Below are 22,700 nucleotides of genomic sequence, written 5' to 3' on the forward strand. Positions count from 1 at the left end.
GCCAGAAGGCAGCCTGCTCAAGTCCTCAGGGTGGCCAGACGGCCATGTAACCTCCGGCCAGAGTTCAAATCCTGACACCCCGGGTTGCTCACAGTCCCTCGGGTTCGGAGTCCTCAGCCGGGTGGGTGCCCGGCACCCAACCTCGGTGTGAGGGGGGTTTACTAACAGCGAAAGCATTTGTGGAGTGCTTGCTGTATACGGGGATGTCAGGAGATAAAGCAGCATGGCTCTTGGCTCCATGGGAGACATTTTGCATTCAGGGTCACACGTGGGATGGGGAGGGCTTTCGATGGAGGGAAACGGGCATGGAAAGAGATGTCTTGCTGTCCGGATGTCCCTTAGGCAGTGAGTGTTGCAGGCGTGCGGGTGCTGAGTTCCGGGCTAACCTGGACTCCATAGGAGCGCCTGCCTTAGTCCGTCAGTCAATATAAATAAATAAACAGACCCTGGTGGTTTGACTCAATGATGTCCTGAGCCACAGGAGCCGTGGGACCTAACCCCACGTCCGTGAGGTTCCTGTGGTGGTGGGGACAGGGGGGAGGGTCAATGAATTGGAAACCCACTAAACGTATACTGTTATACAAAGCGTCTGTGGAGTGCCTACTATATACTGGAGATGCCCCGCTCAGTGCTGGACCCCGTGGCCGTCGGCGTAACTCCCGTGGTGAGAGGTGCGAGGCATAGAGGGAAACCGAGGCCAGGGATGGAGGAGGCGCCCCCTCCCGTCCGCTCCGTTCCGCGTCGATCCGCGCCGGGTTTTGCGGGGCTCCGGGCTCAGGCGCTGGGGGCGGAGGTGGCGGAGCCGCGAGTCGCAGCGGCGGCGGCGGAGATGCGGCCCCGGCCCGGACACCGCGCTGCGCCCCCGCGGGAGCCGCCCGCGCGTGGGAGCCCAGGCTGAGGCGCTGCGGGGCCGGGGCCGAGCCGTGCAGGTGCTTGGCCTGCGCTGGGAGGTGAGTGCGGGGACGGACGCGGGGACGCACCTTGGACAGATGCAGCAGGGACAGATGCGGGGACGGACGCGGGGACAGATGCGGGGACGGACGCGGGGACAGATGCGGGGACAGATGCGCTGGGGACGCACGCACCGGGCGCGCATAGGCCGCGGGCGCCTCGTGCAGCGACACTGGCCCGGGTCCCCGCGTGCGGTCGCCGCTCCAGCGCCCTGGGCGGGGCTAACGGGCTGCGCAGCGGGCGGGGATTGCAGCCAAGGCCCGGGCTGGTCGCGCCGGGGCAGCGGTGGTGGCTTTGAATTGTTGGGGCGACGGCCTGCGGGTGGGGATGGGGGAGGGGGCGGGACGCGCAGCCGCGATCTCCCGTGGGTCTCCACGCGGACCCGTGCACCGGCTGCGCCCCGAGCTTTCGGGTCCCCGTCGGTCCTCGCCGGACGCGCAGCTGGAGGGGGGGACACAGGCCGCGGCCAACGCCCCCGCTGCAGCGCGGCTCGGAGGGGGGCGACCAAGGCCCCCCAAAGCCCGACAATGGGACAAAGGAGAGTCTCTGGCAGCCGCGCGGGGTGGGTGCCACGGTGGCCCCCCCTGGCCGACCGCGGCGCTGATTGGTCCCTGGGGCGGGGGTCACGTGCCCCATCTTGCTCTCCATCGCCGACTTTGGGGCGCCTCCCCAGAGCCTCTGCCAGGCCGAACCCCCCACCTCAGCCTCAGATGGCGAATTGTAGGCCTGTGACAGCCCTGAGGTCGGAGGCACTCGCGGATCCCAGTTCCTCTCCGCTAGGGGGTCTGTCACCCCCGCCTGAGGTCTGTTCTGTGTCACCTCCGCCTGAGGTCTCTGTGTGACCCCCCCCAGGTTTGTGTCACTGAGGTTCCCAGGTCTCGGTCACTCTGCCTGAGGTCTGTGTGTGTTCCCCCACCTGAGGTCTGTGTCACCCCCCCAGGTCTCTGTCACCTGCCTGAGCTCTGTGTCGTCTCCCCCATCCCCAGGTCTCTGTCACCTGCCTGAGGTCTGTGTCACCCCCAGGTTCTTCTTTTAGCCGCCGGACACCCACACCCCAAGCTGAGTGGAACTGAGTTAGGAACCCCGATATTGCAGCTCAGCAAGCTCTGGGCTGAGGTGGCCCTGGGGACAGAATGGCCAGAGGGGCTGGCCAGGCCGCTTCTGCCTGTAACTCTTTCTCTACCCCAGGACTCCGGGTTTTCTGGCGGATTTTCAGAGTGCGGGATTGCTTTCAGGTTGTTGAGAGGTTAGAGGTGGGGAGGTCTGGGTTCGAGGCCTGCTGCCTGGGGTGGGGGTCCACTGCTCCCTGGTGGGGAGTCTCAAGCTGAGCAGATGGCAGCCAAGAGGAAGTGGGGAAACTGAGGCATATTGAGCACTAGCTGGGACTGCCTAGTGTTGTGGGACCCTGGATTCCACAGCAAGGGAGGGACCCCGCTCTTTGCATCAACTGGAAACCGGAGCTCTCGCCGTGCCCCTGTCCCTTCCTAAGTGGCCCTGGATGTCTCTGGCCCTGGCGGGAAGTCGGTTTGAACTTTTAGTCTCTTTGAGCGTCCTGGGGCAGGAGGTCAGTCTCTGTGTCCTCCTCACGATTGGCTCTGCCGGTTTTTTCCCTGCTGCGTGTCCTGGGGCCTCAGGCCCTGCAGGGCTTCCAGCCCTCCAGCGTTTGTCTGTGTGACTGTCTGTCTGTCTGTGACAGAGGGCAGGCAGGCGGCTGCCCTTGGAAGAGGTGACGTCAGCCTGCGGACAGGTGAGCCGGACAGAAAGGTGACCGGCGCCTCCAGGGAAGGCGGCTGTCCTGAGCTGACCCTGGGTGTGGCCCTGGAGGGGAGCACGGAGCTGGGGAGTTGGAGGACTTCCCAGGGCGTCTGAACTTTCTGAAGTGGGAGCTTCGTTCCCGAGGCCACGCAGAGCCGGAGGGTTGTTAAGAAACGGAGATGTGGCGAGATCTTAGGGCCGCTGGGAGCAGAGGCGCTGACCCGCGTCCCTCTCTAAGGACCATGGTGGGTGGGTGACTCTTAACTCAGGTGAGATGCAGGCCAGGCCGTCTGAAGACTACAATTCCCAGGATGCACTTAGCTCAGCCCCCAAGGAACTTCCTGGATGCTTTAAAAAGCCCTAAGGGGGATTATGAGCTTCTAGAGGGACTTTGAGTGATCCGGGGAAGTCATTCATTCAGTCAGCAAGCATTCCCAGTGGCCCCTGCGTGCTGAGGTCTGCGTCTTGCCCACACAGCTTGTCTGTTTGTTCCTCAGAACTCTTCCAGACCGTGGGAGAGGAAACTGAGGCAGACCCCGGCCTCACTCTGCCGTGTACAGGTGGAGCTGGAGTGGAGGGGACTGAAACGGGAAAGTTGGATTCTGTGGCTCAGGGGCACGTGCAGAAGCAGTCTTGCAGCTGGCGCAGGGGTGGAGGGACAGGAGGTGGGCACATATTTTCTGACAGTGGAGATCCCTCCCCAGGATGTTGCCCTCAGCCCTGCAGCAGCACTTGGATCAAACCTGCCCCTCAGCCTGTTTCTTCATGTGTAAAACAAAGCCAGTGGCCAGGGCCAATACTGCAAAGGCCCCAAGCAGGGGACAAGCCGTGCAAAGGTCCCAGGGAGGGAAAAGCCATGCAAAGACCCCAGGCAGGAGAAAAGCCACACAAAGGCCTCAGGCAGGGCCCTGGCTGTGCAAAGGCCTCAGGTGCAGGATGCACCCTGGGGTGATGGAGGAGTCCCTGTGGCTGGGGCAGAAGGAGAAAGGAGCAGGGGAGACGGTGCAGGGAGCATGGGCCCTGGGGATCCCAGAAGCCTGTAGGTGGGTCCTTGTGGCTGTAGCTGTGGCCTCTTCCTGGCTGCGCAAGCTCGGGCTCCTCCTGCCCATTGTGAGCTTTAGTCATCTCTCCAGTAGGAAGTCCAGGCACTGAGGGACTGAGGTAGACGTCCTCTGACACACCCGCAGCTCTGAACACAGTAGGAGCTCCAGATGTGACCTGGAAACCGTAGGTGCTCCATCAGGTGATCTGGGAACACAGTAGGTGCTCCATCAGGTGATCTGGGAACACAGTAGGTGTTCCATCAGGTGATCTGGGAACACAGTAGGTGCTCCATCAGGTGATCTGGGAACACAGTAGGTGCTCCATCAGGTGATCTGGGAACACTGTAGATGTTCCAAGTGTGAGCTGGAAATAGTAGGTGTGCCAAATGTGAGCTCTGAACACAGTAGGCGCTCCACCTTGTGAGCTGGCAACAAGGTAGATTCTCTATCATTTGAGCTGGGAACATAGTAGGTGTTCCATCATGTGAACACAGTAGGTGCTTCTTAAGTGTTTGTGTGCCCTTCAGAGGGTCTGGCTCCTGGGTTCTGGGAAGACACGAAGCCAGAATTGGGGTGCCGCTGTCCTGAGGTCACCCACACAATGACCCCAGCTTTGACTCCCACCATGGGCGGTCACATGGGGTATACTCTGACCCCAAAGGCTCCCCCGGGGGCCCATGTCCACCTGTCTCCCTCACTTCCTGTCCCCAGCAGTCCCTGCAAGGCCTGGCACCTGTCACCATCATATCTCAGGTGTCCGCCGGGGACTCGCTCACACTCTCTTCTCTACCCCACCGTCCACTGGGATGTGCTGTGTGACCTAGGCCACGTGGCGCAACCTCTCTGAGCTCTGGGGTTCCCATGTGTCCAGGGCTGCTGTGGGCGTGATGTGGGATCATACCTGTGAGTGCCTAGGCCTGCGCGTGTATGATACAGGTCACAGCAGTACCCGCGAGCACGCCTTTGCCGCGGTGCTCTCCTCAAGACATTCATCCCCTGGGTCTGTATGGAGTCACTGCTGTTTGCTGGCCTCGTGTTATCGGGGACGCAGCAGTGGCAGCCGGGCCAGACTCGGCTTCTCAGAGGGAGGACACAGCAAGCCCAGATGTCCTCACAGCTAAGCCACTCATACACTTCAGTAACTCGCTGGGGATGCGTGCAGGGCCATCACACTTGTTGCTTGTCTTGTGAGTGGGGAAACTGAGGCCCTGGTACTGAGGAGTCAGGAGGGGCGTTGCCCTGTGGGAAGCAAGGCTGACCCCTGCCCTGCCTTTGCCAAGTGGGTCTCCAGGCAGCTGGAGGAGCTGTAAGGGGGAGCCAGTAACCGGACCAGGCCAGCTCTGGCTGCTGCCGTCACCCGATCCCCCTGGGGATGCCAGTGCCACGGGGTGGGGGCGGGAGGAGGGGACGGGGGATTGTCCTGTCCATCCAGAGTCTGTCTCTCTCCATGGAGTCCACAGAGGCTCAGGGAGGGGGAAGCCAGGGTCGCAGCTAGGTGAGGGGCAGAGCTGGGGAGCCCTGCTATGACTTGTTTGGTGGCCATGGGGAGTCGGGGGGCAGGAAGGTGGGGGAACCCTTCCACAGCACCCCAGCCCCCTTGAAATCAAGACAGACGGAAAGTAGAACTTGCTTATGGAGGTGCAGGGTGGGGGAGTGAGGGGTGTGGGGTGGGTGGTTTGGGGAGTGGGGTAGGGGTGGGGTAGGGGATGGGGTTAAGGATGGAGAGGTGGGTTTGGGGGACGGGGTAAAGCTGGGAGTTTTAGGGTGAGGTGGGGGCAGGGCAGTGGGTGGGGTGAGGGTTGAGGCTGGGGTGAGGAGTTTGGGGTGACCGTCGGCCCTGCCACTCAGGGTCACACCAAGGCCGCTGGGCAGCCATGGACCAGTGTACAGCGACTACCAACTGGGGGGCGTTCAATTGTGACATCTGGGACATTTACAGTTATCTTGGGAGGTAGAGCCCAGCCCCTGGTGGGGCCTGTCTTCCCCCCCCATGCTGGGCCTCAGTTTCCCCACACAGCAGCGAGGCTGGGCTGTGTATGAGCGTGGGAGCCACGTGGGGGAGGTACGAAGGCAGGTGCTGTGGGGCAGGAAGGGGTGACCACTCAAACTGGGACCCGCTCAATATCGGGGTAGCCATGGGTGTGTGGCAGGGGGCTGGGAGACACTGTAGGCAGGGTACAACTCTAGGTGGTAATCGTGGTAAACAACTATTGGTCTCCAAAAGTATGCTTGACTGTAGGAGAGCCCTGTGTCTGCCTGTGCAAAGTCCCTGGCACGGGCAGAGCATAGTTAGAGGCGCAGCAGAGAGAGGGAGGGGTAGACAGAGAGGGAGGAGGAAGGGAGGCTGAGGGCTGAGGGAGGAGGTGGGAGCCTGGAGGAGACAGGCCCAGTGTTCCTCATTCCTGCATTCCTGTGTGCTGGAGAACTTTCTTTTTTCTTTTTCCTTTTTTGTGGCTTTTCGAGACAGGGTTTCTCTGTATTGTTTTGGAGGCTGTCCTGGAACTCGCTCTGTAGACCAGGCTGATCTCGAACTCAACAGAGATCCGCCTGCCTCTGCCTCCCGAGTGCAAGGCATGCGCCACCAATGCCCGGCGTCAGAGAACTTTCTGATGAGTGGAAAATGTGTTACAAGTTTGGGTGACCATGAGCTGAGGGGGGCGGGGAGGGGTCATGATGGGGCGTCCTGGATGGTGTGGATGGGCTCTAGGTTTCAAGGAGGCGGCAGCATGTCAGAGAAGGGTTGGAGCCCTGGATTCAATAGCGCCGCTGAAGACCCAGATCCAAGGCTCAGGGGTCGATCTCAGGGAGGTTGTGGCTAGCCTGGTCTGCATAGTAAGAACCAGTCTCAAAAAAATTATGTTTAGTATTCCGTCGTATTTTGCAGGGCAGGGGCTCTTGGTGAACCCAGAGCTACAGAATCAGATCTAGAATCTCCTAGTGAGAAGTTGGGGGCGTGGCTAGGGTGGGGCCCCAGCCTAGAATCTCCCAGTGAGAAGCTGGGGCAGTAGAAGGGTCGGGCAACTGCAGTGCTGAGGTCAGCCTACTGGAATCGTGGGGTGGGTACAGGGGCAGAGCAGGGAGGAGCCGCGTAGGAAACTCTTGAGGAAGTAGGCTGGTGTCCCAGGACACGCGTCCTCTGAGTCACAAATCCTGGAAGCCAGGGTCGGGCAGAGGAAGCCGCGCAAGGTCTTCCTGTTTTTTGGCCCTGAACGTTAGAGCCCTGTGTTCTGGAGCTGATGGTCCCTCCTTCGCTCCCCCCTCCTGGGGCTCGAGATCCCCAATACACAAGGTCAGGGGAGGGCTGGGGGATGCCTTTGCTGCCTGCATGGGGAAACTGAGGCCCAGGGATTGACGAAGCTGCCGATTTTGGACTGCGCCCCTTTCTGGTAGGGAGGTGCTGCCCTGCCCTGGTTTTGGAGGGCTGGGGTCTCACGCTTAAACTCAAAAACCTCAGAATCCCTCAGTTATAGAAGAGAGCAGGAGGAAACAGCCCAAGGGGACAGGAAGTCAAGCCCACCAGGGCACCAGGCCTTGGTGAGTGGGGTGTTCCTTGACCCCACCACTTACGTTGTGGTTTGTAAAGCGCCACGGGCTTTTAATTATCTTATGTTTTGCTCAGCCTTTGCATTTAAAATCATGTCCCTCTTCGTTTGTTTTAATTTTTTGGCTATTTGGTTTTATCGTGGGGTCTTGCTGTGTAGCCTAGTCTGACTTAGAATTAATGATGCTCCTGCCTCAGTCTCTCCAGGCCTGAGATGACAGGCCTGCGCCACGATGCCAGGCTCTAAGGCTTTTTGCGTTTTAATTTGAATGATTTTTTTTAAATGCTTCTTGAGATTGGATTTTTAAGCTCATGTTTCAAGATAATATCCATTATTGTAATTCTCGTGATTAATTTTTAATTACCTAATGCATTTTCGTTTGCATCTATTTCCTGAGATTTTTATTCACATGTGGTGGTAAAGTCGCTTGTTAATTAAACAACGTCTGAGCGTCGTTATTATTACCAATGTTATTACTACTTTTATTCTGGGAGGAAGGGGGCTGGTGCACCCCCTTCCGGCCGATGGCAGAACTGCAGGCCGTGCAACTCAATGGCACTCCTGCCTTGCAGGTGTCACCTGTGGTCACCTGGTCCTCGCCATGCGGACCCCGCGAGCGCCCCCTCCCCGCCTGGCCCTGCTGCTGCTCCTGCTGCTGCTCCTGGGGGTCGCTCACGGCCTCTTCCCGGAAGAACCACCTCCACTCAGTGTGGCTCCCAGGGACTGTGAGTCTGGGAAGTCGATGGCTGGGAGGCATCAGGGTCCAGGTGTTCGGGATCTTGTTTCCAAGTGCACCCTTCTTCCACACCCGCCCCTAGACCTTAGCCACTACCCCGTGTTCGTGGGCAGCGGGCCTGGTCGTCTGACCCCTGCAGAGGGTGCTGGGGACCTCAACATCCAGAGGGTGCTACGCGTTAACAGGACGCTGTTCATCGGGGACAGGTATGCAAGTGTTGGGGAGTCCATTTGAGGGGTGCCTGGTAGGCCCGTTACTTGGCTGGAATGTGTGAGTCGTGGTGGTAAGTTTCAAGGGTGTCGAATGCTGGGTGGTTTTGTTTGTTTGTTTGAGACAGGGTTTCTCTATATAGCTCTGGCTGTCCTAGAACTCACTCTGTAGACCAGGCTGGAGTCCATCTCAGAGATCCGCCTGCCTCTGCCTCCCGAGTGCTGGGATTAAAGGCTGCGCCATAGTCGGCTTACGTTTGACTTGGTGGCCTGGGTTTGTGTGACGTGTGAGATGGCGTGTATGCAGAGGTGACGTGGAGTTGCTCTCTTCCCCCTCCATGTGGGGCCTGGGAACTTTGCAGCCTCTGCCTTACCCTCTGAGCTGTCTCCCTGGAGCAAATGCTAGTGTTTGGGGTGCTGGGTGCCGTTTTAAGGGTGCTTAAGCCTGAGATTGTGGTTATTTTCTTTTCTTTTGTTGTTGTGGTTGTTTTGTTTGTTTGTTTTGGTTTTTTTGTTTTTGTTTTTCGAGACAGGGTTTCTCTGTATTGTTTTGGAGGCTGTTCTGGAAGTAGCTCTTGTAGACCAGGCTGACCTCGAACTCACAGAGATCCGCCTGCCTCTGCCTCCCGAGTGCTGGGATTAAAGGTGTGTACCACCAAAGCCCGGCTGTTGTAGTTGTTTTTTTTTTTTAAAGATTTATTTATTTATTATGAATACAACATCTTGCCTCCATGTATGTCTGCACGCCAGAAGCACCAGATCTCATTAAGGATGGTTGTGAGCCACCATGTGGTTGCTGGGAATTGAACTCAGGACCTCTGGAAGAGCAGACAGTGCTCTTAACCTCTGAGCCATCTCTCCAGCCCTGTAGTTGTTTTGTAAGAGAAGTCTTCTGTGCAGTCCTGGCTATCCTGGAACTCATGCTGTAGATCAGGCTAGCCTTGAACTCACAGAGATCCTCTTGCCTGAGTTTTAAGAGTGTGGGATGCTGCGTGATTACAGTCTAGAGTTGACTTGAGTGTGTAGTTTGAGGACAATGTCTGGGCACAATTTCCGGGGTGATAGAGGGGAACTCTAAAGAAGGTTTGAGGCTTGGACCTGTAGAAGGAGAGTGACAGGCGCCTCCTGGTGGCCAGGCGCCTCCTGGTGGCAGCTTCTCAAGGCCAGGTGGGCACTGAGGCCTGAGTGTGTCCAAGCTGTCAGGGTTAGCGGCATACCCGGGCGGCAACATGCAGGGAGTGAGAAAGGGGTGGCGGGGTCCCCAACCTAATGGACCATGCTTTTCCTGTAGAGACAACCTATATCAGGTAGAGCTGGAGCCGTCCACATCCACGGAGCTGCGGTACCAGAGGGTAAGGAAGCCTAGCGGTACTGGGGCTCTGCGAGGAGAGATGGGTGCCCGACAGACTCGACCAAGAGGAGGGATCCGAGGGGTGCTGGGGACCACGCTCACCTCACCCCACTTTCTTTCTGTCGGCAGAAGCTGACCTGGCGCTCCAACCCCAGTGACATTGATGTGTGTCGAATGAAGGGCAAGCAAGAGGTTAGAGGGATCTGCCCTGTCCACGCCTGGACCGCCCCACCCGCCCTGTCCACGCCTAGACCGCCCCACCCGCCCTGTCCACGCCTGGACCGCCCCGCCCGCCCCACCCGCCGGCCGTATCCCTGGCCAGGCTCAGGGTGATTCTTCCCATCTCAGAGAGGGAGCCCCACCTTATTATGGTTACACTGAAAGCGGGGTGTCCCCGTCGCCATACTCAACCCACCCAGGACATGCCCAACCTCCTTCATCCCACTCAAGTGGCCCCAAACCTAGGCTTAGCTCCCAGCCCAAGCCACGGGCGCAGGAACCAGGCAGCACCTCCACGACTCCTGCCTTCCTCTCCACTCCAGGGCGAGTGTCGGAACTTCGTCAAGGTGCTCCTGCTTCGTGACGAGTCCACACTCTTCGTGTGCGGCTCCAACGCGTTCAATCCCATCTGCGCCAATTACAGTGTGAGTCTCGGCCCTCCTCAGCCAGGAACGGCCTGCTTCACCCTCCATCGGCCAGGGCTTCCTCCCAGCCACACATAACCCATGCTAGGTCTGCCTGCTTTGCCCCTTTTCTTGCAAGACTGACCACAATAGACTCGGGCCCATTCACAGGCCAGGAAGCCAAGGCCCAGAGAGGCTAATTGTCTGGCCAGAGTCACACAGCAGAGCAGGGTGAAGCGAGGGTCTTGCCTGGAGTGGAGGAGAGGGGAAGCCCGGAGCTGCCAGGCACGATGAAATTCATTGCTCAGACTCTGTCCTTCTGTCTTCCATGCAGATGGACACGCTGCAGCCTCTTGGGGACAACATCAGTGGCATGGCTCGCTGCCCCTATGACCCCAAACACGCCAATGTCGCCCTCTTCTCAGGTGAGAAATCCCTGTCATTGACCTGCCCAGCCCCATGAAAGGTGTTTTCCACCCTTGGTCACTTGGAGGCAGCTGGGAAATGGACTCTAACGGGACACAGTCAGGGTCAGGGTGCATCAAGGCTCAGCTGGGTTTAGACTCATTCAGCATGGGACTCAGCCTGGGATCGTGGGCTGAGCCTGGTGACAGACCACACTAGGCTGAGGTTCCAATTTTTTACTCAGTCCCTTCTGGGCCTTTTATTATCGCTGCTGTTTTTCGAGACAGGGTCTCACTGCATAGCCCCGACTGACCTGGAACTCCCTCTGTAGACCAGGCTGGCCTCACACTCACAGATTCGCCTGCCTCTGGCTCCCGAGTGCTGGGGCTCAGGGGTGTGCCACCACGCCTGGCTTCTTTAGGCCTTCTGAGTCTAACCCCCATCTGCTTCTCTCATCCCCTGCTCCCCCGTATCCAGATGGGATGCTCTTCACAGCCACCGTGACCGATTTCCTAGCCATCGATGCGGTCATCTACCGCAGCCTCGGGGACCGGCCCACCCTGCGCACAGTAAAACACGACTCCAAGTGGTTTAAAGGTGAGACCCGTAAGAGCGGAGCGTCGGCCTCGTGGAGGTGGCATTTACATGACATCCCCCAACAAACCAAAAGTCCCAGAGGAGATCAGGAACAGAGAGACTGGGACCTCATTTTTGGAATCTGTTGATCTTTTCCAAGATGAGACTAGAGGGAAGATTTTGATGTAAAATGGAACATGCTGGAAGTGGGTGGCTGAGGACCCTCAAGTGGAAGGACTTGACGGGAAACCTGGAGCCTAGCTCTCCACCAAACAGGGAGGAAGATGTCACAAAACAGCAGAGATTGACTTGAGGAGGGTGGACACAGTGATGTTTTTTGAGTTGTGACCCACTCACCCAAGCCGAACGTAATCATGTTGGCTAAGTGTCCACTCCAAGTCCCCTCTTCCTAACGGAAGGCACATCAGTGTGCTCTGATGACCCTCTCACCCAGACCAGAGAGTGCTTGATGACGACTAAGCCTGGATCCCAACCTTTTCTCCGCAGAGCCCTACTTCGTGCACGCAGTCGAGTGGGGTAGCCATGTCTACTTCTTCTTCCGGGAAATCGCCATGGAGTTCAACTACCTGGAGAAGGTGACAAAACTTCCTCTAGGGTTCCTGGGCAGGGGACACTGAGTGGGAAGGTGGACGGGCATTTTAACCCATGGAATCCACCTGCATCAGAGGGCCCAGCCTTTGCATGGTGCCCTCCAGCAGGGCCCAGGTCTCTGAGGCTGGAAGACATTAAAAAGTAACTGTGAGCCGGGCGTTGGTGGCGCACGCCTTTAATCCCAGCACTCGGGAGGCAGAGGCAAGCGGATCTCTGTGAGTTCGAGACCAACCTGGTCTACAGAGCTAGTTCCAGGACAGCCTCCAAAGCCACAGAGAAACCCTGTCTCAAAAAACCAAAAAAAAAAAAAAAAAGTAACTGTGGAGTTTGGAATTTTTGTAGAGAGGAGTGTTGGAGGCAATGGTGTCGTGTGACCCTACAGTTCCTGCTGCCATCTGCCCCTCAACACCGTCTCACTGACATGACCACAAACCAAACTATTCTTCAGCCCTTCACAGAAGCATTAACCTGAGTCTGCTACAATCCACCCACCCTATCCATCCATCCATCCATCCATCCATCCATCCATCCATCCATCAATCCATCCATTCACCCACCCTATCCATCCATCCACCCACTCACACACCCATCCACCCACCCACCCACCCATCCATCCTCCATCCATTTATCTCTTGAATTGTCACCTAGGTTTCCACATCCCCGGTGTCTGGTGTCCCGCGTGCTATATCAGGTCCCCTCTGGTCCTTTGTAACAGGCTTCCTCTGCCGTGCATGGCTTGCAGCAGCCATTTCCACATCATGCTAACTCAGATTATTCCTGATGCCTGTCCAGGTGGTGGTGTCCCGAGTGGCCCGTGTGTGCAAGAATGACGTGGGTGGCTCCCCACGGGTGCTGGAGAAGCAGTGGACTTCCTTCCTGAAGGCCCGGCTCAACTGCTCCGTGCCTGGGGACTCGCACTTCTACTTCAACGTACTGCAGGCTGTGACAGGTGTGGTGAACCTGGGTGGCCGGCCAGTGATCCTCGCTGTCTTCTCAACTCCCAGCAACAGGTCAGCCAGCGCCAGTGGGTGCCCACTGGGGGTGTTTGGTGAGCAGAGTCTCAGGGTTCACACACATTCACTCAGCAAACATTCTCTAAGCCCTGTGTTGGGTGGCATTGGTCCCAGGAGAGCTCTGTGCCAAGCCCCAGCCAAGGAACAAAAGAGACGCCCAGAGTCCTGTCGTCTTACGGGACATGGCAGGAAGGGTTTCTGAAGAAGGGGGGCGCTGGGGCACGGAAGAGGGGACGGGATATACGAAGGTTCAGAGGCTGTGTGCTGCCTGGAGGAAGGAGGCTCGTGTCCCACGTGTGGGATCAAGGACTGCTAAGTTACGGAGGGTCACACATGGAGCCAGGCCTAGGCTTGGGTCTGAGAGCACAGGGGAGTCATAGGCAAACACAGGCTTGTGTTGCTCACATGGGGGAGCAGCAGACGACCGGGCAGCACGGGGGACGGCGCCCTCTCCGTCTGGCTCAGCAGCGGTTTTTGCCTCCCTCAGCATCCCTGGCTCAGCTGTCTGCGCCTTCGACATGAACCAAGTGGCTGCTGTGTTTGAAGGCCGCTTCCGAGAACAGAAGTCCCCCGAGTCCATCTGGACACCAGTGCCTGAAGACCAGGTGCCACGGCCCAGGTGACAGTGACATCCATCTTCATAGGGCGCCCAAGGAGTGTCCTGCTCCTGTGGTGGCCAGCTTGGGGGAGGTCAGCTCAGCTCACCACCGTGCTGGATGAGGAGATAGATGATGGAGGAAACAGGGAATCCTGTGGTAGAAGCAACACAAGACCATCGGAAATGACCAGGCCTTAGCTAATGCCAGCAACCTTCATTTGTTGAGGGATAAGCCAGGCAGAGGGCAAGAGTGTCTGCCAAGGCCCTAGGGCAGAGGGCAGGAACTGTGTGAAGCCCCAGGGCAAACAGGATCAGACCGAGCAAAGGTTCTGGAGCTCCAGTGAGTTTAGTGGGTTAGAGTCGCAGCGGAAACCCTCACAGTGCAGAGCCGTTCGACCGAGGCACAGACACCCCACATTCTCACTGACTCCCCTTCTCCCGTCTCCCCCAGGCCCGGGTGCTGTGCGGCACCAGGCACGCAGTACAACGCATCCAGTGCCCTGCCAGATGAGATCCTCAACTTCGTGAAGACCCACCCTCTGATGGACGAGGCCGTCCCTTCCCTGGGCCACGCACCCTGGATCGTGAGGACTCTGATGCGGTCAGTGCTGGGGAGGGCGTGGTGAGAGGAGGGCTGGGTCTCCGTCACGGACCCTCATTTACCGAGGGTCATGCTGGCCGCGGGCAGTTCATGCAAAGGCCCTGGGGTAGACAGCAGGCGCACAGCCTATTCAAAGGGCTCCAGGCAGGACACAGCATGGCTTCTTGGTGTCATGTACTTGTGTAACTAACTCCTGTACCCCTCGATTTAGGGGATGTGTGATAGATACCGGGGGTGGGAGGCTGCAGGGCTTCAGGGCAAAACTGACCTCCAACGCCATCTTGTGTTCCAGGCACCAGCTGACCCGGGTGGCTGTGGATGTGGGTGCCGGCCCATGGGGCAATCAGACAATAGTCTTCCTTGGCTCCGAGGTGGGCACCGTCCTCAAGTTCCTTGTGAGGCCCAATGCCAGTGTCTCAGGGACTGCCGGGCCCAGCGTCTTCCTGGAGGAGTTCGAGACCTACCGGCCTGACAGGTCTGGGGGTAACCGGGGAGGTGGGAGTGGGTGGCTAAATGACAGGCTGGGCACGCCAGCCTCGCTCACCACCCTGTGTGCCTAGGTGTGGACAGTCTGGCGGTGGCGGAGAGTGGGGGCAGCGACTGCTGAGTCTGGAGCTGGACACAGCCTCGGGTGGTCTGCTGGCGGCCTTCCCCCGCTGCGTGGTCCGTGTGCCTGTGGCCCGCTGCCAGCTGTACTCGGGGTGCATGAAGTGAGTGACCCCGCAGGCTGGCACAGACAGGGCAGAGGGCGGGGGGCGGGGGACGGAGGGTGGGAGGGCCGGGTTTAACTGAAAAGCTTTGGCTCAGGGACGGGGAGGTGAGTTGGGCAGAGGACACAGCTGTCTGTGCACGGGCCCTGGGGCAGGACGCAGCCTGCATTGGAGGAGCAGCGGGCGGGGAGGCTGAGTCGCCGGACTCTGTGGGCTCTGACTCCCACCCAGCCTTGTAGCCATGCTTCAGACCTGAGCCTCTGCTTTCCTGTGTGAAAAAGGGAGAGGACGGAGCCCGGGCCTCCAAGACGACCACAGCTGCGGTGACCGGAAGCCGCATGGCCCAGGTCCCCTGAGTGGCTGTTACATGCTCTATCCTAGGAACTGTATTGGCAGCCAGGACCCGTACTGCGGGTGGGCCCCTGACGGTTCCTGCATCTTCCTCAGACCAGGAACCAGGTACAGGGAGAGGGGGACACGCTGGGGGCGCGTCCGAGAGCCCGTGCCCCCTCCCTCTGCCGTACTGAGTGCAAAGGGCTCTCTGATAAGTCTACTTCTGTTCCCTTCCCCCAACCTCAGTGCCGCGTTTGAGCAAGATGTGTCCGGGGCTAGCACCTCAGGCTTAGGGGACTGCACAGGTAAGCTGGGAAAGGGACGCCCCTGTGTGTTGTGACACAAGCCAGGGGATTCTTGTGACACTCAGTCCTGGAGTGGGTGGAGGGTGGGCATATCACAGACTCCCCGAGGTGAGGGAGGTGGGAGCCAGTGGAAAGCTGTGGGCAGACAGCGACTCAGTGCTCACAGGCGCCCTCTGGTGGTTGCTGCAGGGAGGGGTAAAAATGATATCGGCCTGATTGGGAGATGACAGGAAAAAAAAACACACACACACAAGGGCATAGCTCAGACCTACAGCTCATAAGCTGGGGTTGAGGTCTGGTCGGCGCTCTGGTCTAGAATTCCCCTGTGATGGGCTGGGGGCGTGGCCAGTGGTGGAGTCCCCGCCTAGGATCCCCCAGTGAGGGACTGGGGCGTCGTCAGAGTGGATCCCCGCTGAGAACGGGCGTGGCTCGGTGCCTAGAAAACGCAGAAGGCGGGACTGCACTGCCCCTTTCTGTCCCCAGGACTCTTGCGCGCCAGCCTCTCCGATGAGCGCGCAGGGCTGGTGTCCGTGAACCTACTGGTGACGTCCTCGGTGGCGGCGTTCGTGGTGGGCGCCGTGGTGTCTGGCTTCAGCGTGGGCTGGTTCGTGGGTCTCCGCGAACGGCGGGAGCTGGCCCGACGCAAGGACAAGGAGGCCATCCTGGCGCACGGCGGCGGCGAGGCAGTGCTGAGCGTGAGCCGGCTGGGCGAGCGCAGGGGAACGGGGCCCGGAGGCCGTGGAGGAGCCGGCGGCGGCCCCGGGGTTCCCCCGGAGGCCCTGCTCGCCCCGCTCATGCAGAACGGCTGGACGAAGGCGGCGCTGCTGCACGGTGGCCCTCACGACCTGGACTCGGGGCTGCTGCCCACCCCTGAGCAGACGCCGCTGCCCCAGAAGCGCCTGCCCACCCCGCACCCCCACGCCCACGCCCTGGGGCCGCGAGCCTGGGACCACAGCCACGCGCTGCTGTCGGCCTCCGCCTCCACCTCGCTGCTGCTGCTGGCGCCCGCCCGTGCCTCCGAGCAGCCCCCTGTGCCGGCGGAGCCGGGCCCCGATGGTCGCCTCTGTGCCCCCAGACCCGGCCGGGCCTCGCATCCCGGCGACTTCCCGCTCACACCCCACGCCAGCCCGGACCGCCGGCGGGTGGTGTCCGCACCCACGGGCCCCTTGGACCCATCGGCGGGCGACGGCCTGCCCGGGCCGTGGAGCCCACCCGCGACCAGCAGCCTGCGGAGGCCGGGTCCCCACGGGCCACCCGCGGCAGCCCTGCGGCGCACGCACACTTTCAACAGCGGCGAGGCCCGGCCCGGGGGCCACCGTCCCCGCCGCCACCCACCCGCGGACTCTGCGCACCTGCTGCCCTGCGGGGCGGGCGAGCGGACTGCACCTCCGGTGCCCTAGGCCGGGTGGACGCCTCCACGGTGCCAACCACAGCGACCGGGGGCGCGAGCTCAGGTCACCCGGCCTCGCCGGCTCCGAGTGGGGCGCGTCCGCCCCCACCCACGCTCGTGGGGGGGTCCCCTCGCCACAGGGAAGCACAAGAGCCCCCTCCGTCTCGGAGGATTCAGGACACGAAGCCCCGGGGTGGGCGGGAGCAGGCCGACCTTTGACCTTCTGCGCATATACTGATTTTTTGTTTATTTTGAGTTTTTTTTTCTCTAAGAAATTGCACAGCCCCGTTCTTGGGGTGGCAGCCGGGGTGGGGGTGAGGACGTGGGGTGAGGGGAGGCAGAGCTGCAGACATGAGCCTTCCCGCCTCAACTCATCCTCCGCAGAAGGGACCCCCTCCCGGGTCCCGGGCCCCTGCGTGTGTGGGTGTGTATCTGTGTGCATGGCCTGTTCGTGTGCAAGGGTCCGGGACAGAAGTGTGTGTGTGCGTGCGTGTGAGACAGGGCCACTGTGGGTGTGCGAGTGTGTGACGTAGAATGTGGGTGGTGGTGCCCTCAGAGACCCTGGTGTTGGCTGAGCCAATGTGGGGACTTCTGGAGAGAAGCCCGGGGGAGGGGCCTCCGAGGTGCCGGTGTGGAGTTCAAATCCTGCTTCTGCAGAGGGGACCAGGCTGGGAGATGGGGGAACCTGCTTCTTAAGGGCTTGCGGGGGTCTTGGGGGATAGAGGTGGGCAGACCCCCCTGTAAATACAGCCCTGGGGTGGTCAGAGAGGCCCATGCCACCCGTCCCCCCCTTGTGATGTCCCCTCTTTGACCGCCAGCTGACCGTGCATGCCACGTGGCCAGCTGAGTCCAGGACTCTCCCCAGCCCTATCCCCGTCAATAAAACTCTGTTTACATCCACCGGCCCCCTCGACTCTGGGTCTGCTGTTTCCTGGGGTGACTGGGAACACTTGGGCAGCAGTCGTGCTCAAGGCCGGAGAGGTCAGGGAGAGGTGCGAGGACCAAGCTCTAATGATACCTAGGAACTCGCTAGGTGCTGGAGAGATGGCTTAGTGGGTAAAACACTAGGACCTGAGTCTGAATCCCTTAGCAGAAAAGCGTGGGATCTGAGTCTGAATCCCTTAGCACTCAAAAGCTTGGCGTGGTGGTGTGCACCTGTAATTCTATCAATGGGGAGGCTGAGCCAGGAAGATCTTGGGAGCTGTCAGCCTCATCCAATCGGTAAGAAGCTCTGCCTCAGCGAACAAGGTAAGACCGGGCAACATCAGCTTATGGCTTGTGTAAGTGTGTGTGGGACACAGCCAAAGTTGTTCTCAGAGGCAAATTCATAGCCTCAAAGTGCATCTCACTATTGTTTCTGTTGTTTCATAGTCGTAGCCAGCTGAGCAGCCCCAGGTTCGTACCTGAGAGGGGGAGCATGGACTAAAGGAAGACTAGCTAAAGGAATTAAACAAGGATGGCGAATCAGCCAACACTGAAATGCAACGAGTTTATTTTTCACCACTCATATACCAAAAAGGGGACCGTGGTGTTATGCCCAGATTGCAGAACCCCCAAAAATCCACCACCAAGGAAGTGACACACAGAATGTAAAAACAAAGGTTTCTTTATTACGAGTTGCAACTCTGACCCTGCCCTTTTGGGAACAAGCAGAGTGCCACTTTTTGGCTGGGGGGGGGAGGGAGTTCAAAAGACTGGATGTCTTGAGATTACAAAGTTTTATGGTTACATAGGAATGAAACAATAACTGTATGTTTAGGCAGGATGCAGTTAAGCAGGAAGCTGAAGAGGAAATAAGTTTGTTAATTGCCTCCTAGGCAGGGGCTTTTACAACTGTGAGTTGACAACTATCTGATCTTTAGAAATGTTGACAGAGCTGGGATGTGTTATCTGTTCCCAGGCCTCTATACCCAGTTCTTTGTTTAGCCTGTCAGGCTGCCTTTTTGGGAACTCAGAGAGGCTTAAGAGTTTTTCTATTTGGGCTTTGGAGTCCAAGTTTTAGACTTTTATTCATTTTTCCCATTTTATCCTTTTCAATGGTATCATGTATACAGAACAAACAGACTTTTCTTCCTCTTTTCTCCAAGGGTTCAGCAACCACACCTTAGATTCAACTTCAGGCTACCTGACTTTGAGGGTCAGGAGTAACCACACCTCAGGCCAGGTCTGCGGTTATTCAGAATGAGACAGCCAAGGCCAAGATCTAACATCCTACCATAGCCACGCCTTGGACCTTTAGGTCTTACGACTTGCTGAGGACAGTTTTGAACTCTGCCCTAGAGCCAAGATGGAGTGTAGCCGTGTTTTTGGGCTCCGACAAATTCCCCTTTCTTAATATAACTAAATAGTACCTGCGCTTCTGCTACAGGACAGATGACTGTATCTGTCTTAGGTGGTCTTATCCCACCTTCCAGCCTTACCCGTCGTGGGAACACACATTCCGTCATGCGTCACCTGTCTTGGGTCTCCTGGAGGCCAAAAGATCTTACCCGCCTTTGACCACCAGCCTCTGTAATAAAAGGTTAGGGGACAGTGCATAGCTTGATGCCAAGCACCTCTGAGCCAACTTTCCATGGGAGTTCACAAGCAAGCTTGACCATGCTAAGCAATGCATATGCTTTTGTGGCTACAACATCTCCTATTCAAGGAATGAAGGATGATCGAAATGAAATGGCCTTAAAATTGGTCTGGGATGTCTGGAGTAGCTTTCGCTGTATCAAAATCTAAATCTGCCTTCTTAATTACAGTGTATCTAACGACTCAGAAGCATCATGTCAGGTTCCTAACAGAAATGAGCTCTGACTTTTTTGCAAACATTAATAATTCCAGTATGATTATTAACAATAGACACATAATTGGCTGGATCACAATTCTAATAATTTTTAAATCAATCAAAGGACAATAGAATGTTCTCATAGTGGGTGAAGTATGAAGAACCCCACAATTCTGAACCTTTTCTTTTTGCCTCTCTTAAAGTCCAATGCACTGCTGCTTGTGATTTCCAAAGATAAGTTTGAGATAGTACAGTCCTTGAGTCCTGAAAACTAACTGCAAATCTTTCGTCCATCCCCTCTTCATGTATTGAGGACTTTTGCACACATCATTTCTACAGTAGTGTCCACCTGTCCTTATGAGTCCTTTTCCCCAAGGGGAAGACTGGCAAAGATGAGTTCTGCGTCCCAAGACGCAGTGGGGATAAACTGATGGACACTCAGTCCTTGGCCGGATCCAGGGAGAAAAGTCACAGGTCTGGGAAGCTGAAGCAGCAGGCTTGTTGAGGAACTGGAAATCTTCGGTGACAGTCTTTCCTTCTCGGGCTGAAGAAGGATGACATCAGAGGGTCAGGACACAGCTTCAGCAGATCTCACTGGAATTCCTTTGGGGGGTCCCGCAGTCACAGGAATGGCCTTCCTCTGCTCCACACACCTCACCAGGCGCTCTGGCAGCCATCGAGCTCTGTTTTCTTCTTCCTTCGAGAATCATGCCCTGGACCCCATATTAAAACAGGGTCGGGTCCTTTCTGTAGTCCAGTGCAGGGATCTTTCCATTTGGCTTGAGCGAAAGTCACTCGAGTTCCATCTTGCCAGAATCTGTCCATGGCAGATTGCTCACGGGCATCCACATTCAGAAAATTTAAAACGGAGAGGGCATGGCTTAGTGCATTATGTGGAGACTGGGGCACAACTTTCCTTATTTCCTGAATTCATGTTTTCAAAGCTCATGGGCACGTCAATGCCATGCTCCATCTGAGTCAGCGTCTGTCTAGCAGCTTCCATGAGCTGTCTAGAGGGTCACAACTGCCCTTAAGAGTCTCACTGAGGGGGTCAGGATCTCCTGTAGACAATTTTAAATAGGTCATAATTCCCACTAGTTTTTGAGAGTATTTAACGTTTGTAAGTCATCTTTTCTAGTCCAAGATGTAAAGCTTTCATTAGCTGACATGGCCTCCTATGCATTCTCACAGACACCTTTCTAGGCGGGGCCTACAGAACCACAGTTCCCTGAGGCCTCTTCTCAATAACTTCTCTCAAATCTTGTATTAACCTCCAGTCTCTAGATTTCTAACCACAAAAATAGAATTTCTGTATCCTTTCCTCTGCTAAAGGCTATCGAACTGTCCATACAGGATCCTTGGGCTCTCAGGTCATGCTGGCCTTAGCCATTTCCAGCCGGTCGGCTCTGGGGACCGACTGTGGGAGGCACAGTTCAACAACCTTTCCTGTTAGACACTGTGACCTGGTGCCCTTTCTGACTGTCTACAAAGCAATTCAAGTAGTTCCTTTGTTAGGATCCATGCATTCGCATGCACACTGCACACACACGTGTGTCCACACCATACAGAACATACATACATCTTGTAGTCCTCCTTTGCCCTAGGTCATGATTAGTTTGTTGGAATAAAACATCCTCAACTGAAAACTCTTGAAATACAGCAGTTATAGTTAACCATTGAATTAAGAGCTTTCAAAATCTGAACAAATTTGAATAAATTCTTCTATATTGCCTCTCGGTAATGTCTTAAAACAGTTTCTGGCAGGTGCAGTAATTAGCATTTTCCGTACACTTGGCTGGGTGGTGGCTGTGGTGGCAGTTCCCAAGGCTGCGGGCTTCCTGGCTTGGCCTTGCCTCATCTCGCCTTTGCCCTCTGGGCCCGGCTGGCCTGCCGCAGGTCATCTGTGGCTGCAGCTGCTTGAAAAGTCAAAGGCCACCTTTGTAGCAACTCTGAGTTCTTGGCACCCTCAGGTCCTGCTGACCTAGCGCGTATGAGACAGCTGTGGCGGTGACTTCTGCGAGGGGGAAGGATACTTACAAAACTTACAAATTCTAAAAGTTTCTGTGCTTGCTTCTGCTTTACTCCAGTTCTCCTGGCTATTAAAATATACCCAATCATCTGGCTAACATTTCTCTGTTTCACATCTACAGTCACATGCATTTTTACTTCCGATGCTCACTCACTGCATTTTACTTCTTTCATCGAGAGCTCTCTGCACACTTGTACACCAGCGGCGCCTACTCCTCTGCGTGTCCATCACTTCTGTCCCCGTGCTCAGTTCCATGTTGTGGCGCCGTTTATGGGAAGCTGTGTTTGCGGGGCTGCAGCCAGAGCCTGCGGAGTAGCCTGAGGTTTGTACCTGAGAGGGGGAGCATGGACTAGAGAAAGGCGAGCTAAAGACGGCACAGGAAAAGTCAAAGACACAGGAGTAAAATCAGGAGGGCAAATCAGTCAATACGGAAATGCCCTGAGTTTACTTTTCACCACTTTTATATGCCTTAACCAAAAAAGGAGAACATGGTATCATGTATACGGAACAAACAGACTTTTCTTCCTCTTTCCTCCAAGGGTTCAGCAACCACACCTTATATTCAACTTCACGCTACCTGGCCTAGAGGATCAGGAGTAACCACACCTCAGACCAGGTCTGCGGTTATTTAGAATGAGACAGCCAAGGCCAAGATCGAACATCCTACCATAGCCACGCCTTGGACCTTTAGGTCTTAGGCCTTACCGAGGACAGTTTTGAACTCTTTGCCCTTGAGCCAAGATGGAGTACAGCCGTCTTATGGGCACCAACACGCTATAGAGCACAGGTTGGCGTCAACGTGGAAGAGAGTGTGCCCCCTGCCTTCAGACCCCAACCTCCGAGATCACACTGTGATGACACCAGGTCACACTGCGTCCTCACAACACACACCAGCACATACTGCACTTCCGATAAATGTAGTCATCAGAGCATCTCTCTCTCTCTCTCTCTCTCTCTCTCTCTCTCTCTCTCTCTCTCTCTCTCTCTCTCTCTCTCTCCTGAAACATGGTTCCTCTGTAACAGTCCTACCTGGCTGTTCTGGAACTCCCTCTGTAGACCAGGCTGTCCTCGAACTCACAGAGACCTGCCTGCCTCTGCAGACCGAGTGCCTGGATTAAAGGTGTATGAAGACTGAGTTCAACTGT

General features: G+C 57.0%; 1 protein-coding gene across 2 annotated transcripts; it reads left to right on the forward strand.

Moving 5' to 3' along the window:
• Nucleotides 1-806: 806 nt before the first annotated feature.
• On the forward strand, nt 807-17,658 carry Sema6b (semaphorin 6B). Of its 2 annotated transcripts, none has more exons than XM_005081377.4 (17): nt 807-950; nt 7,864-8,016; nt 8,110-8,233; nt 9,528-9,588; nt 9,717-9,779; nt 10,130-10,231; nt 10,545-10,635; nt 11,093-11,212; nt 11,699-11,787; nt 12,596-12,813; nt 13,304-13,435; nt 13,866-14,015; nt 14,308-14,490; nt 14,576-14,725; nt 15,107-15,184; nt 15,305-15,363; nt 15,847-17,658. In XM_005081377.4, exons 2-17 carry the CDS (start codon nt 7,893-7,895, stop codon nt 16,761-16,763), a joined length of 2,661 nt encoding a protein of 886 aa, XP_005081434.2. In that variant the 5' UTR covers nt 807-950; nt 7,864-7,892; the 3' UTR covers nt 16,764-17,658. The 2 variants fall into 2 exon arrangements, with proteins under 2 accessions (XP_005081434.2, XP_021089360.2); XM_021233701.2 differs by lacking the exon at nt 807-950 and adding an exon at nt 6,837-7,135.
• Nucleotides 17,659-22,700: the final 5,042 nt, after the last annotated feature.

Source organism: Mesocricetus auratus, unplaced genomic scaffold (assembly GCF_017639785.1).
Source record: "Mesocricetus auratus isolate SY011 unplaced genomic scaffold, BCM_Maur_2.0 Super-Scaffold_100676, whole genome shotgun sequence".
In the NCBI taxonomy this organism is placed as follows: domain Eukaryota; kingdom Metazoa; phylum Chordata; class Mammalia; order Rodentia; family Cricetidae; genus Mesocricetus; species Mesocricetus auratus.